This window comes from Megascapheus bottae, chromosome 4 (assembly GCF_031878675.1).
Source record: "Megascapheus bottae isolate mThoBot1 chromosome 4, mThoBot2.hap1, whole genome shotgun sequence".
NCBI lineage: Eukaryota > Metazoa > Chordata > Mammalia > Rodentia > Geomyidae > Megascapheus > Megascapheus bottae.
Window position 1 is genome coordinate 63,479,087 of NC_143512.1, and position 16,746 is coordinate 63,495,832.

Consider the following 16,746-nt stretch of genomic DNA (forward strand, 5'->3'; position numbering starts at 1 on the left):
GTTCTTTTGGACTAATGAGAAGGTAAAATATATGTGTTTTATTCAGGTACCTTTATTCTTCTGGGAGGAATGTGTACCTGGTCTATTTTAGGAACTGTCGGGAACTTGTGGTATTTCCTTTTCCCAAGTTCTGTTTGTCATTCTAAATATATGTTCCTTTATATTAATTGAAAGCTTGGGAAATGTGTATTATGCCAAGCAATTGTTGTAGATAGGCAAGAATCTGTTGTCTTTTTTTCTTGACTGGCACTTTCAGACTCTTATTCCATATCAGGAGTTTTGTGATCTTGTAGGATATATGTTTTAAGGTTTGGTTTTTTTTTTTCCAGTTTTAACTAGATGATACACGAATGCGTTGTATCTATGTCCTGTAAGTTGTGTTAATTCCACGAGAGGGGTAGATTATTCAAGTCCTCTGTCTGAAGCCAAGGACCTTTTTGTCCCTTTGTCCTTTTAGCTCATGGCAAAGCTCCTCAGGGAGCAGTAGAAAGAAGCAGGGAGCTAGATATGGTAAGCTTAGAGGATTAGAAACTTGAATTAATTTGAGCTATCAATTCCTTTACATTTCCTGTAAAATTGAAGGATTCCAGATTTTCCCTCCATCATGCTATGGCATGTACATTCTTCCTGGAAATCATGTGGCTGCTGATGTTACTCAAGTGAGCAAAGCATGTGTTTATTAGCTACTGTTTTATAGTTTGATGTTGGAAGTGGAGAGAAAACTTCTGGCTAGTGATGGTTTTTCTTGCACTTTTTGCACAGAGGTAGGAAAATCTTGGCTGTTACTGATTGTTGTGGTTTATGAGGGAGATACAGAATTAGAATCAGTGCATATGCCTAGGGCTGTTAGTAACAGTATCCTAGAAGTCCACAAGGAGGTGCTACTGCTTCCTGAAGGTGTGTATGGCTTGGCCTTTTCTCTGTTTTTCTCTGAAGTGTCTAAGTGCTTCTCAAGAAGGCTTCTTGGACGAATCTTTGGACCTGAGGACAGTTGACATGCTGGTACTATCAACATCTGGGGGAAAATATCAAAAAATACAGAAGTGACAGATGTACTGCTTTCTGTTGCTAATATTAGAAATGCTGTCCAGACAGGGGGTGGTCCCCATTCTACAGACTTGTGTGGGATTGTGGGACTAAGTGTAGGGTAATCCATCACCAGGGCTTCAGGACTATACCCTGGCAGGCTTCAAGCAAGCCATTGGTTTTTTGTTGTTGTTGTTGTTTTGTTTTGTTTTGTTTTGCCAGTCGTAGAGCTTGAAGTCAGGGCCTGGGCACTGGGTCCTTGGACACTTTTTGCTCAAGACTAGCCCTCTGCCACTTGAGCTACAACACCACTTCCAGCTTTTTCTGTTTGTGGTACCGAGGAATCGAACCCAGGGCTTTGTGCATGCAAGGCGAGCACTCTATCACTAGGCTATGCTCCCAGCCCCTCAAGCCATTTTTTTTTTTTAGAGCCCTGCACAACAGAAAAGGAGCCGAGAACACTTGAGAAACCTGTTCAAAGAAACAAACTTGGGAGCACAAATCGTTTCATTGGAACTTTATCCTGTGCTTATTCCTTCAAGGTTCCTGGGTCACCAAAGTTTTATAGTAGGTGTATTGTCTCTTTGTTGGGATTTCCTGGTGCTAATTTGTGGAAGAACTAGAGCAAAGCTCTTGTGAGTAATAGAAAATTAAGCATCCGGGCCAGGAGTTTGCCCTAGTGGTAGAGTGCTTGCCTAGCATGCATGAAGACCCAGGTTCGCCTCCTTGTTACCACCTACATAGAAAAAAGCTGGACATGGTGCTGTGGCTCAAGTGGTAGAGCTCTAGCCTTGAAAAAACCCAAGGGCAGCAGTGCTCAGGTCCTGAGTTCAGTCTCCAGGACTGGTAAAAAAAAAAAAAGTAGAAAGGAAGGAAGGAGGGAAAGAAAGAAAATAAAGCAGCCAAGAGATGCTTAACAAAAACAATTTTTAAAAAAGATAAATTTTGATAGACAGAAAGGGCCCTTGGGTCATCTGTTCAATTTCTCAAGTTTCAAGTTTTCAGGTAAAGAAAGTGAGATCTGGAAGTGTTATAATTTGTGGGGATCACTACTGTGTTTCCAACATTAGAACAATATTTTACTCACAGTAGGCACCAAGATGTTGCTGAGTTATGAATATGTCTAAAAGAATTGTGTATCTAAAAGGAATTAGGCCAGGCATGGGTGGCTCATGCTTGTAATCCTTAGAGATGCCAGCTAAGGGAGAAAAGTCTCCAGTTAGCCACTAGAGTGCCAGCTTTGAGAAAAAAAAAGCTAAGGAAAAATGCCAGTTTATGAGTTCAAGCCCCATTACTGGCATAGACACATAGAAAAAATTATTTATCTAAAATTATTTTAGGTTGCCACATTAACTATATGACTGTGCTTGTAAAATTTGAAGGAGTATACACTTTCATGTTTAAAAAAATAGAGCCTATTGCTTAAAACCTAACCACTGAAACCTCTGAAGCCAGAGAAGCAAATATAGGTACAGTGTGTGCACTCACTTAGTGCCTGGCATCTTTAGGAGCCCTGGTGTCACTAGATTTTCTGGAAGTCATCCGGTTACAATCAGTCTGCTGGTATTTGGTATCATTAGAGTTTGGTAACTTCCATTTAAAAATGCTGTGTGCATTAAGATCCATTATTTGATATCTGAGTTGTTTGCTGTTTCTCTGGATGTGTTTTATTAATAATGTCACTATAGAGGAACTTGATTGTTTTAACACAAAACTAGCCAACCCTGGAGGGTTTGGGAAATTGTCACTTTCAGATGCTGCTGGTGGGTGTTTGAATCGGAACTTTCCAGGAGGGCAATTTTGTATTACTCATCAAAAGCCTCAAAAATGTTCCCTGTCCCTTAGTCAGTCATTTCCATCCTTAGGAATTTCAACTAAGGGAAAATAAGAATAAAGTGTGAACATACAATCCAACTGATAGTAGTGGTTCTCACCAACATGGAGCAAGCGGCTGCCATTCTCCTGTCTGGAGCCTTTTCCTTCCCACAGCAGTCCTTACTGTGGTGGGAAGCTTCAGACTTGGCTCAAGCTCTGTAAAGTTTGGGAAAAAGTTAACTCCAAATGCTGATGGACCTCCACAAAAACGTATACACTATAAAAGAGCCTCTGTAATTTGCAAACAATGATTTTTGTAAGCTTGTTGTATACCAGTTACAAACTGGAAACAAGTGTTCAGTAATAGGAAGATTGATTAAATGAATTGTGGTAGCTACAAGTCATAGAATATTCTCTTCATCAACAGGAATGTAGGGAGTGTGGAACAAGTCTCAAAATTTGTAAACTTGAAGATTTCAAAGTAGCAAGTGTAAGTTGGTCTAAGTTCTTTTCCTGTTTTTGGAGTTTGTGTATATGTGTGTATTTACAACTTACATGTGCGGGGGCGGTCATGGGGCTTGAACTTAGGCCTTGGGCTCTGTTCCTGAGCTCTTCAGCTCAAGGCTATTGCTCTACCAATTGAGCCACAGTGTCACTTCCAGTCTTCTGGCTTTGAACTGTGATCCTCAGATGTCAGTCACCTGAGTAGCTAGGGATGAGCTAGGGATGAGCTAGGGATGATTACAAGGATGAGCCACTGGGGCTTGGCTGTGTTTACAATTCTTTATATATTGTATAGGAAAATTCCAAGACTATACACCAAATGTTAGATGAGTTTATTTCTCTGTATTGATTACAACTGAATTTCAGTGTGTAAATGTGATGTGCAGAGGAATTTGGATCAGTTTGCATTTCCATGTGTAGTATTTCGGTCCAGAAGTGTTTTCTTCTCTGTAAATGTACAGAGAAGTACAGTCCTGGTGCCCAAAGGAAGTAAATCGTTGATAAATTTCATCTTGACTCACTGATCTGATCTGACAGATCTGTGTTCCATTTTTATTATGGGATTTCTAAAGAATAATTTTGTTGCATAAATTATTTCAAACTGTGTGAAAAGCATCTCAGAGCGTTCTGGCAAAGTATTTCATTGCTTCTGGACACTGGGAAATAACTTGATGGGTTTCTGTTTTGAAAAGAGAAGTACCAGTTTATTGCCAGTGAGTTTTGTTTTGCCTTGATTGTTTTTCTTCTGCAGTTGTCTTGAATAGACCTAGGTTGGTTCTTGAAGGTCAGGATCTGACTTTTGTTTCCTTTTATAGAGACATCAGGGAGACAGGTGATTTACTCAGACCCGGTTGAGTGCCTCTGCTTTGCCAGGCACTGGAGTAGGCAGCATTGACCTGGATAGATGTGCCCCTGAGTGTCACAGGGGAAGGAAGAGCCTTCACAAACCAGAGCCAGGAGCCCACTCAATGAATGGTAGCTGCCACAGTCAACAAGCAAATGACTTCTACTTACTCTCCTGCAGTTTTTAAAAGACAGCCTTCTGCTGCACTTCTCAATGAATGCACGCACCCTGCCTCCTCTTTCTTCAGCTATCTGGATGAGCAACAGCTAGATTATTCACCTAGTTGACATTTACAGATGATTTAGGTGACTTATATTAAACCTGTGTGAGAATGTCCTGGGCTAATAGTCTGAAAATTGTTACTCTGTCTTCTGTGAGGGGCCATCTTTCATGACCTTAAGGAAAACCACATGCTTTCTTGAGATTATCTTTTGTAAAATTAATGAGAATTATTAATTAATAATAAGTCCTTCCCAATAAATCAAGAGTGCAATGGAGCTCAAGAACACCCTGTATGAGGAGTTCTAGCACATGATTTTACACGTTTAAATAATGTTTCCATTTGAGAGTATGTGTCGTGGCATTAGATCTGTGACTCATTCTGGGCACACAATTTGTACACATGTAAAATGTACATGTATATGTTGTAGTAGTCTCAGGAGTCATAAGAGATATGTCCTAGACCCCTAATGACAAATACTGACCTTGCACGCTGTTTCCTCCTACAGCCAACTAAAACACAACCTTATGAATCATGGAATTATTAGTGTATACAACTTGAGGGCTATTAATTTAGTAATAATGGTAGTGGCAGTAGCTATTGTTGTGGTTATCACCACCACCACCACCACCACCACCACCATCATGATTACCATCATCATCATCATCATCATCATCATCATCATCTTCATCATCCTCTTCCTCCTCCATCTCCTCTTCTTCCTCCTCCTCCTCCTCTTTTTCTTCCTCCTCTTCCCCCCTCCTCCCCCCTCCCTTCCTCCTCCTCCTCCTCTTCCTCCTCCTCCTCGTCCTTCTTCTCCTTCTCCTTCTCCTTCATCTCTTTGGTAGCCATTTGATCATCTAAATTGATGTCTTAATTTTGAGGACTGGAATTTTTAAAATGAGTTCTTTTGGAATGGAGGGTTTTCAGATTCTGATCCCAAAGAATGTTAAGGTATCTAGGTGCATTTTGGTCAATATCTGTGTATTGAAACACAAATAATATATATATATATACATATATATGTATGTACATATATTTTATGCCCTCCCTCATATGTGTACACACACACACACACACACACATATAATGGTGGCATGGTACTAGGGTTTGAACTCGTGTCTTTATGTTTATTGGGCAAGCATTTTAGCACCTGAGTCAACCCCCCAATTTGATATGATTTTCCTTTTTATCCATCTCTGCCTAGCTGAGATGACAGACCCTTGCCACAATGTCCAGATTTTTATTGCCTGAGATGAGGGTCTCACAAACCTTTCTTTTTTTTTTTTTTTTTTGCCGGTCCTGGGCTTGAGCTCAGGGCCTGAGCACTGTCCTTGGACTTTCTCAAGGCTAGAGCTCTACCACTTGAGGCTCAGCACCACTTCCGACTTTTTTTTTTTCTATGTATGTGGTACCGAGGAATTGAACCCGGGTCTTCATGCATGCTAGGCAAGCACTTTAACCACTAGGCCAAACTCCCGGCCCTCTCACAAACCTTTCTGATTTGACTTGGAGTCACAATCTTTCTGATTTCTGTTCTTGAGTAGCTAGGATTACAATCATGAGCTACTTCACCTGGATAATAATTTATGTTTTAAAATGATAAATTTTTAGTGTTAGTGCATTTTGAGGCAGGCTTTTAACTGGTTTTCTGAGAGCTGTATTGGTCTTCAGCTGTATTTTGTTTGGCTCACATAGTGCATTCCCTCTACCCCCCCTCCCCAAATTAGTTACTAGCATCAAAAAATAAGGAGATTTCATATTTTAAAAATAAAACAATAGATTTTTTTTTTCAGTGCAGCCTCTCATTGGGAGAGGAGAAAACCTGGAGTCATCTCCAGTGCCCAAAGATGAGCATCTCTGCCCCACTGACTAAAGCTCTCCTTTCCCCTTCCTCTTCCTGGTCTGTGTGCTCATACTTCCCTTGAAAGAGCAGCAGTCTTGTCTTTCTTTCTTTTTAAACTGAAGATCCATAGCTGTCCTGTACCTTATTCCTGTGATATAAAATAGCCATAAGACCCAGGCCACAGCTGCGGGTCTCTGGACTGCACATTCCTGGTGGCACTCACTTCATCTGGCTTACTCTTGGAGTTTGTTTGAGTTTGCACCTGCTGAGTTAAGAGCTTAGCCAGATAAAAGTGCACTTAGAGTTGGAAGGAGGACAATAAAACAGCAGTTATTTTCCATTTTGTTCCTAAACACAGGCTGTCTGATCTTCATTATGAGATGATAAGCAGGTGGTATTTACCCAAATAACAACATTAAAAATTAACTTACAGTATGGGGACAGAGGCATTCCTGATCACAAGCTGCCTCTGCTGGTTGCTACAAGATTCATACAAGGTGTTCTGGAGAAAAACAGCGATAGGTTTTGAACACCATGTAAAATAGGGAGGAAGGCCCTGATAGTAGTCGTGTAATTTGAGAGCTGAGGCTGGAGATGCTAGGTGGATTTTTTTTTTTTGCCTGTCCTGGGCCTTGAACTCAGGGCCTAAGCACTATCCTTGGGCTTTCTCAAGGCTACAGCTCAACCACTTGATCCACAGCACCATTTCTGGCTTTTATTTTTCTCTATGTGTATAAGGTCCAAGGAATTGAACCCGGGTCTTCGTGCATGTTAGGAAAGCGCTCTACCACTAGGCCAAACTCCTGGCCTGCTAGGTGGATTGTTTGAGATCCTGTACCTGGCACTCTTCAATGGAAGAATAATTCTACAAACCTTTTCTTCTTTTTACAGTATAGCTCAATGGTTTAGAGCTAAGATTTGTAGACAGTGCTGGACTTAGCTCTGCCCCTTCCTAGCTGTGTCCTCTCTGTACCTCAGTTCATAAAAAATAAATTTAAACCAACATTTTAAACTAGTATTTATTAGTTTTACTGTGATCTTTGTATCCATGTGAAAATGTAAAGTATTTAACCAAATTCTTCTCCATTGACCTTCTTCCTACTGGTATCCTTTCTCAACTTGGCCTATGGTATCATTCTGGTTTTTTTTTTTTTTTTTTTTGCCAGTCCTGGGCTTGGGCTCAGGGCTTGAGCACTGTCCTTAGACTTTCTCAAGGCTAGCATTCTGCCACTTGAGCCTCAGCACTACTTCCGGCTTTTTGCTATGTGTGTGGTACCAAGGAATCGAACCCTGGTCTTTGTGCATGCTAGGCAAGCACTCTATCACTAGGCCAAACTCCCAGCCCTCATTCTGTTTTTTAATGTACATTAGTTGTACAAAAGGTTTACCCCGTGTTATGTGTGCAGCATATGTTATACTCTTATCAAATTGACCCTGCCATTACCTTCTCTTTCCTTGTCCCCTGCCTCTGGGTTAGTCAGTTCCTTTCAAAATGAGTGACTAACAACGCTGGCCTTTTAAGATGATTACGTGAATTAAATTCAATATTGCATTTAAAGTGTCTGCCCCTTATGAACAATATATGATATCTGGAAAATATGAATTCTATATTAAGTGGTAGACTTATCTAAAAATAGCATTATAGCTACATAAATGGTTGTACAATTAGCCTTTTCCCCTCTCTTAGAATTTATAAAGCCTTTAAAAACAGCTTTCATGTATGAAAAAGAAAAGCTCCACAATTAGAACCACTGTTGTTTTTTCATTTACAGATTTCTCTGTGGCAAAAGGGTCATTCCAAAGCACTCTGCTCACATTGCTCTTTAGAATGTAATGAAACACTTGGGTGACAGCAGAGATTTTAAGTCCTATGAAAAACTCCATTTGGGTGAATTTTTTTTTAGGTCTCCAAATGTTGGACATACAAGTGAGGATAAAATATTCCTACATATGTGGTTGTTGTAAGACTTAAGTTCTGAGCCGGGTGTGGTGGCTCATGCCTGTAATCCTAGCTACTCAGGAGGCTGAGATCTGAGGATGGCAATTCAAAGCCAGCTCAGGCACTAAAATGTCTGTGAAACTCTTTTTTTTTTTTTTTTTTTTTTTTTTGCCAGTTCTAGGCTTGAGCTCAGGTACTGAGCACTGTCCTTGGACTTTCTCAAGGTTAGAGCTCTACCACTTGAGCCTCAGTACCACTTCCAGCTTTTTTTCTATGTATGTGGCACCAAGGAATTGAATCCAGGTCTTCGTGCATGCTAGGCAAGCACTCTACCACTAGGCCAAACTCCTTGCACCATCCATGAGACCCTTATCTCCAATTAATCACCAGAAAACCAGAAGTGGCTCTGTGGCTCAAGGGGTAAGGCAGTAGACTTGAGCTGAAGAGCTCAGGGACAGCGACCAGGCCCAGAGTTCAAGTCCCATGACTGACCCCTCCCCCCAGCCCCCTCCCCCACTAAATTCTGCATATAGTGTGCAAAATTACTAAGAAGTGTGGAAGGAACAGAAAAATGATCTTCATGATAACTCAAGTAGGAATGAACATGTAATTGGTACAATATTTGAGTCCTGATACTACAGATGTGTTATCAACCTGAGTCCAGAAGAAAGAAATGTTCTCAGAAAGGAAGAAGACTGTAGAGCAAAAATCTGATTTGAACTTTGATGTATCTGAGCTATTGGAGGGACCCAAAGCCTAAAAGAATGCTAAGTCTTAGAAATGTCAACACTGTTAAACTAAGTAGCTCATTGTGGATGGTGGTTTGCAAGGAGATGAGATATGAATTAAGTGATTGTTTTAAATTACCTATATCAGAAGTGATGGGAATTAGCAACAGGAGACAGGGGATCATGGTGGGAAGGGTAATGAAGGCAGAAGAGTCAAGGGAGATCACCTTCTGTGATCCAGGTTTGGGCAAGCCAGAGAGACTACTGCTGCCTCCACCAGGGCCTGGGACCCAGCAGAAGCAGGTTTGGAGAGAGAAGTAAGTTTACTGGTGTATACATAAAATTCTTGAAGAATTTGTAACATGTCCAAGTGGATGTGTAGGATGAAACTATTTTGTCACTCTGAGGAGACCCAATATGGGGTGGATTGGTATAGGTTTGGTAGCACCTGTGTGGCAGATGGTCCATCTAGCTTGGTGAGACCAGTTCTGGAAGGATTGGGAAGTTGTTAGTGAGGGTGTGAGTGGTGATTGAAGCCACAAGAGCTGTCAGGACTGTTCAGGGAGGGAATGGAAGGTGGAAAGAGCAATGGCTCGAGGACTTCTTCTAGGACAGCTGGGAAGCAGTGATCCCTAAAGGTGTCTGGAATGTATGAGGGAAAGAGTGGATTGTTTATTACATAAACAATTGGCATAGAGGGTAACCAGGAGGGACAATAATGAGTCCCTGACTCATGGTGTACACCTCATTTAGTTTTATGTCACCTTAGATGTAACAAGGATAATGATTTGTATAACTTTGGGATGAGAAGGTCTTTGGTCCAAAAGTCAAAATTGAAAAATCTGGTTTAATAAAAGTAAAACAAAAGCCTCAAAGGAAAGTAAGAAAACAACTGAGGAATACATTCGCAAAATAAATCAAGAGTTAATATGAGTTAATAACTGTTCGTAAGAGTTAGAGATGTTTGGGCCAGGAGTGTGGCCTCGTGGTAGAGTGCTTGCCTAGCATGCATACAGCCCTGGGTTCACTTCCTTGAACCACATACCCAGAAAAGCTTGGAAGTGGTGATATGGCTCAAGTGGTAGAGCGCCTGCCTTGAGAATACCTAAGGACAGTACCCAGGCCCTGAGCTCAAGCTCTAGGATTTCCCTTTTTCCCAAATCGGAGAGTCAGAGACATTTGATAGGTGAGCCTTGGTCAGATGACCTGGATTTCCTACTATATGTCTAAATTAGAGACATCTTTTCTGATTCTACACACATTTCTTACGATGGGGAAAAAAGATTATGCTTTTGTAATATTTCTTGTCAGGTAGTAGGAAAAGATTGACTACAGAAACAAGTAAATGATACAGTAAGCAGTTCACAAATAAACCATTTCAGATCATCAGGAAATATACGTATACTTTTACTACATAATAAAACTTTCCCCACTTTTGACCCAACCTCAATATTGGTGAGATAGTAGAGAAACATATACAAGTTGACTCTCTCAAATCCAAAAATCAGAAATCCAAAATGCTTCAAAGCCTATGAATGTTCCTGAGCTATCAGGGGGAAATTCACCTGATCTCATGTCAGGGGAGGCCTGCCTCACCTGAAGCTGATGGGTGCCTCAGGTGCCCAGATTAGCTTTGTGATTGCAGGATGTGATATAATTCTCTCCTGTCTCATGTCCAAAATAAACTGAACAAACTACACAGAGACTGTAGTTTCCGGATTTAGATTTACTTTTCTCAGCTCATATTTATAGTTAGCCTTAGAACAAATGTCCAAAACCTCATGAATACTATAGCCAGAATTTTCAAGGCTAAGGGAAAAGCAAGTCACTGTACATATGTGAATGCTCTGCCTACACAGGTGGTAGTCAGTGATCAGGCTTCCTGGTAGATAGGACGTGAGCTCAGATTGGTTTCTATTTGGCTTGCTGTGTGTTGCCTATCTGTATGTGAAGAAACAAGAATACTCGTTCTTCTTCCCACTTAGCAATCTTAATAAGAACAGAAGCGTTTATTGTCTGTTTTGAATTGTTATATATAATACATATATACAGTATTTACATTATATTAATATACACTTATATATTACAATATACAATCTACATTATAATATCTACATTATTAAATACCTGCTTTTATGTGCATTTGTTACTTGGTTTGCCCCTCCCTGCTAGGTGTTTGCACAATGTTAATCCAGATATCCTACTCTTGAAAGCTCCTGAAATTCTGCAAAAATAAGCTCTTTAAGGAACAAGGGATGGGGAGCAAATTCTGATAGTATTTCTAGCCAGAGTGAGCATAGAGAAGTTTCATGGGTTTCCTTTTCTTTCTGAAAGTACACTGGAAAGTTCTGTTCATGTCATATACCAACCTCAAGTATGGCTTGGTAATGAAGTTGTATGCATTGGAAACATAAAATTATGTTGCCCAATGGCTTGCTTACAATTTTCTAAGTAATTGTTATGACAGAAGTCTTCTTCATTGCTCTGCCTCTTTTAAGTTGAGCAGATTTGGGTGACACTGCTGATGTCTCTTTCTGCTGTGCACCCCATATTCTGATGCTTACTGCCTCCTTGGAAATCTTGGTAGGTGATTTAAGCTGATGCTAGGTTTGTGCAAGCCATTTGCCCTCTGCACACACATTTCCTGCCAATGGGAGCAGAGCATTACATCTTAACTTCGGAGGTCTTTTAATAGATCCCAGACTTTGCATCTATGCTGTGATTGTGAAGGCTAAAGCCAAAAGACATTCAAAGTAATGTATCCTTAGTCCCTACTGTAAATTAGATGAAGAGTCCCTAGACTGGCAGCCTGGTCCTGAGCTCCTCAGCTGCTCCCTCCATCTCCCTCCATCTCCCTCTTGCCACTTCTTCCTGGCATTGCAGAGGAACATAGGAGTCTCCATTCTAGAATAACTGAACTTGCTGTGCGGGATTGTATCATTTTAATAATGTTTAACAAGCAATATGTATAGCTTGTGCTTGCTTTGGTGTGGGCTTTGAGTTTTGGAGGTCATGTTTATTCTTCATTCAGTTGGTTATTCCTTTACAACTGTGAAATTGTGTGACTTGAGCAATTGAGGTTTTATATATTCCCTGAATACATAAGTGAGATTGGTGATATTATCGCATGTTCTCCTGGTTTTTATGGCTCTGCCATGTTTGTCTGTAAACACTATTTAGAGGATTTGGGTTTTTGTTTTCCTTTTTGAGTTTTCCACATTATCCATTTCCTCATTGAGTAGTTCTTATTTTCCTTTTGATTTCCTTTCATTCTGAATTTCTATTAATATTTTAGGCCTTGCTTTTATGCTTTGTGATCTTTGATTTTCTGTGCACCCTAAAATTAAGCAATAATAAATATAACCCCAGGTTTTTAGTCAGAAAAGGAAGGAAGGACCAGTTAATGGTCAGGTTTCATTCTAGGAGAGTGGACAGAAATTCATTATGATGTGGAATCTCTAAATGTCCAATGTCTGTGTTCTCTGTCCTTGTTCTTACACAGTTCAAGTTCTACAGGGAGAGTGCCTCTGTCCTGAGCCAGGAAGGGAAGGCAACATATCAGGCTTGGTTTCTGTGAATAAATCTTTGAGTCCTGCAGCCTCAGCCTCATATCTCATGGCCCCCTTCTTCATGTACCCAGAGAGAACTCAATCATGCCATCTCTACTCCACTGCGGGTTAGCTAGATAAAGCCTAGCAAATATCCTTGATTTCTCTCTTCTCCATATGCCAATTAACATATAGCCTTTACCATGTCCTTAGTACTATTCTGAGAACTTTATATGTATTTAAATTTGATCCTCAAACTCAAGAAAATAGTTTACGTCTTCACTTTGCAGATAAAGAAACTGAGGCACAGAGAGCTGAAGGGCCACACCATATGTGGCATAGAATATACCTGGGATTGTGTAAGAAGTGGTATATTTGGGGTTATGTGTTAATGAGCACTAATTAAGACTAAAGCACCAATCCTGTATCATTTAAACTTGTCAAATTTTTATTTTATATTTGGCCCAGTCCTGGGGCTTGAAGTCAGGGCCTGGGTACTATCCTTGGGTTTTTTTTTTTCAAAGGTAGTGCTCTACCACTTGAGCCACAGCACCACTTCAGGCTTTTTCTATATATATGTTACTGAGGAATTGAACTAGGACTTCATGCATGCCAGCTGAGCACTCTGCCACTAGGCTACATCCCCAGCCCCAAATTTTTAATTTTATGAAATGCTTTTGTCCATTTTAGTAGTATGAGGTAGAGAGTGGATAAACATGCATTTACTTATCATCTTGAATCAGAAGTCCATCATTTGTCCATTGACTGAGTGCCAAACACCTGAAGCAACATCTGTGTCCAGTTGTTGATGTTTCCTGAAGCTTAGTAAGCTTGGGTTGAATCTCTTCAGTTAGGAATGAGCAACATGCTCCAGCATGTGTCAGTTCCATTTTCAGTATGCTGTATGCAATAATAGGTGTGTCTTCAGAGCAGCTTGGACACTGTTTGAAATTCTTCTCCTAACCTAGGACTGACTGCACTGCACAGATGATGGATATTTACTTATTCTGGAGACAACCATCTCAGATGGTAGACAGTAAAAGAATGAGGACTTCAAATTTCCGATGGCTCTTATCAGCATTTGTTCTTCTATATCTGATGGATCAAGTAAATAGCTATAAAAAAGGTAAGTGTGTCATCAAAAACAGAGATCGATCAAACCTAATTTTTATTTTCATTCTAGCTGTGCGACGGTGCTATTTCACTGTTGACCTATGCAGATTTTTACTGGCTAAAATCTGTCTCAGTCTTTTTTCTAGGTATTTTTTGGTTTCTTTTTTATAAAGCCATTAAAAAAAAGACAGACCACAATATTTCTTTGCCTTTTGAAAAGAATAAAGTTTAAGTTTCAATAATATTTGTCCTTTTAGGGTACAGTTGTGTGGGTTTTGCAAGGATGTAGTCACTAATTACTATCACCATCAGATACAATCAGACCCTGCACATAAAAAATTCTCACTGTACTGTTTTTTGCCCCTCCAGCACCATCCTCACCAACACTGTACACTTTTCTTTCTCTAATTTTACCTTTTTACAGTATTATATAAACATACTTTAAATATCCTTTGCAGTATTACTTGTTACCTTATTTAAATATGCTGAAGTGTTTATGTATGTATTACTTAGCTTTCTAGGATGAAGAATATTACCCATATGTTACTTCTTGGCTTTATTTTTATATCATTTCCATAATTCAATAGTTCTCTGTCTCACACACTCCTTGATTAAGTAACCTTATTTTTATGGTTACTGCTGATTTCTAATATGTACACATGTAATAGTTTCTATCTTCTGTCTTACACTTTTGTAATGCATCGTTAATATTGCTACTGTTAATTTCATGCTCTCAGTCTATAAAAATAAGAAAATCCTTTTTATAAGTGTTTGTAGAGTATGACGTAGATTTACCACACTGTCATTTTTTTGCCTCCTTATCTTCCCCCACTTTTTCCTCCTTCTAAATATCTTCCTTGCTTTCCATTTTCTGTGCAGGGTACTTTTTTTCATGGACTGTGTTTTTGTGTTTTCTCCTCCCAGGAACACTGAATGATTTGAAGTGCACAACTAACAACTTAGCAGTATGGGACTGTTTGTGGAGCGTTGCCTTTCAACCCGTCCCTGGTACCATTAATGAAATTTGCCTTAAAGATAGGTAATGAAAGAATTAACTTGCAACTAGCCGTTCTTCATCTTTCAGTTTAGAATATAACAATTTCATTTTAGGAATTGTTAAATTGACATTTTAATTCTTAACACTCAGTTCATTAAAAATTCTAGATCATATTTCAGTCAAGTCGAAAACATACCCTTTTCCTAGCCAAAACCTAATTCTTTGACTAGTTCATATGGAGCTGCCCTGCGCTCTGCTGATCTGCTAGGAGAAGTTTTCCTCATCTGCCCCATACCAGAATCTGCCTGTATCAGGCTGAAGTCTGGCCCTGCCTAGTAGAAAATGTCAGTAACATGGTGTACTACAACCAACATTTACTCTACGCTTAGGAAAGGTCTGAAAGCGCCAGTTCTGAGCTAGCATAGGTGTGGATGGTCATAGAGACACAGCCCTTCATGTCATGCTGCTCTGCCGTCATTAGGTTACAATCACATGCTTTGAGGTGATTCTCAAGGAACAACCATCAGATCTACATTCTAAAAATCAAGCAGGAAAAAGATTGGTGCTTTTATCTCATTTGCTAAATCTGACTGCACATGAAACTGGCAGATATATTAATTTTCCTATCTGGATGCTGACCGTAGGTCCATGTTACCAAGCAATATGGAGAAATGGATATTGGGTGGCAGGTGGGAAGCTCTAAGACATCACCTTCCATCCTCAAGGAGTCTTGGGTGCACTAGAAGCCCTTCTACTTTAGAGTAGAGGTCCGTCTTTGGGCTATCTACTCAGCTGAATAATTTCTGTTGGTTTTCCCTAAAGGGAAAAGGATGCTGAACTGTTCAGCAATATCAGAGGGAGTTCAGCAGGTTTTTCCCGGTCTCAGTTCACTAATGAATGTTTCTGATATAAACTGACTCAATGTGTATTTAAGCACAATCAGACTTAACTATTCGGTGTCTAATTTATTAAACATCTTTCTCAGCATTGGCATAATTTACTAGTCAGTAAAACCTAGTTCATATTGCAGTAATGGTTTTCAAGTCCTAATTCCTTCTTTTGCTTGGTGATAACAAAGAATTTTTCTTGTGTTTTGCTGTCAGTTGGGATCTCTATGCTGTGCTTCTTTCAAAGGGATCTAGGTATTTTGATGTTAGTGGCAGGAGAAGAGGGCTTTTTTTTTTTGCCAGTCCTGGGCTTGAGCTCAGAGCCTGAGCACTGTCCTTGGACTTTCTCAAGGCTAGAGCTCTACCACTTGAGCCTCAGCACCACTTCCGGCTTTTTTGTATGTATGTGGTACCAAGGAATGGAACCCAGGTCTTAGTGCACACTAGGCAAGCACTTTAACCACTAGGCCAAACTCCCAGCCCGAGAAGAGGCTTTTAGAACTAACTTCCTCCCTGCACTATTTGATGTAGCTTTCACTTTCTCTGGGCAAATAAAGCACCATTGTCTTGCTTCCATGGGACAGAGGAAGATGGACTCCCTGTGAATCTAGAAAAGGAGAAGAATCCTGAAGAATTGGGAAAATATCATGAGTGCTGGCTACCTTGCACTCAAACTTAAGTTTTATTTTGGCTTCCCTAGAGTGCACAATAAATAATAACAATGCTGTGGTTACTGGCTGATGGAAGTTGTATGTATAGGTCAAAGGAGCAAAACCCAAGAAGTTTGGAGGCCCAGAGAGGCTGTCAGAGAGGAGGGTCAAGACATGCTCAGTTTTAGCAAAAAAGAAAAAAAGCACCCACTCCTCAACAAATGTTGAGCTCAGTAACTTGAACTAATGAAATAGTGTGACTTGAAGAATTCATATAGCTGGTGATTAAAGCTCTCTCATCACATGAGACAGAGAAGGAAGTGGCCAAATGAGCCAGGTCCACAGTTGTAAGTGAATGACCAGGAGCAGACATAGCAGGGACATGCTGGGTGAGGGCTACGGTGTGAGATAAGCAGAAGATCCCTTTGTACTAGTTAACATTTTCATGAGAATATGAAAATTACTAATAAAAGCTGAAGAATGTAAGCATGATCCATAGAGATACAGAAGTCTTGGAACTAGAGAAGTAAACGTTTGTTAGTGCGATCCTAGGTGGGAACTGGAAATAATCTGAAAGCAGAAAGTGAGCAGTTTTGTTCAAGTGTGGGGCCAAGGCTGAGCAGGGATTA

General features: G+C 40.1%; 1 protein-coding gene across 1 annotated transcript in view; it reads left to right on the plus strand.

Annotated features, from left to right (window-relative positions):
- Window positions 1-635: 635 nt before the first annotated feature.
- Window positions 636-16,746, plus strand: part of Lifr (LIF receptor subunit alpha) — a 49,603-nt gene continuing 33,492 nt past the window's right edge. Inside the window, exons 1-3 of the mRNA XM_090332026.1 lie at window positions 636-1,593; window positions 13,439-13,596; window positions 14,508-14,622. Of these exons, the coding sequence (XP_090188152.1) occupies window positions 13,458-13,596; window positions 14,508-14,622 (254 nt within the window). The 5' untranslated portion in view covers window positions 636-1,593; window positions 13,439-13,457. The remainder of the gene's footprint in view (window positions 1,594-13,438; window positions 13,597-14,507; window positions 14,623-16,746) is intronic.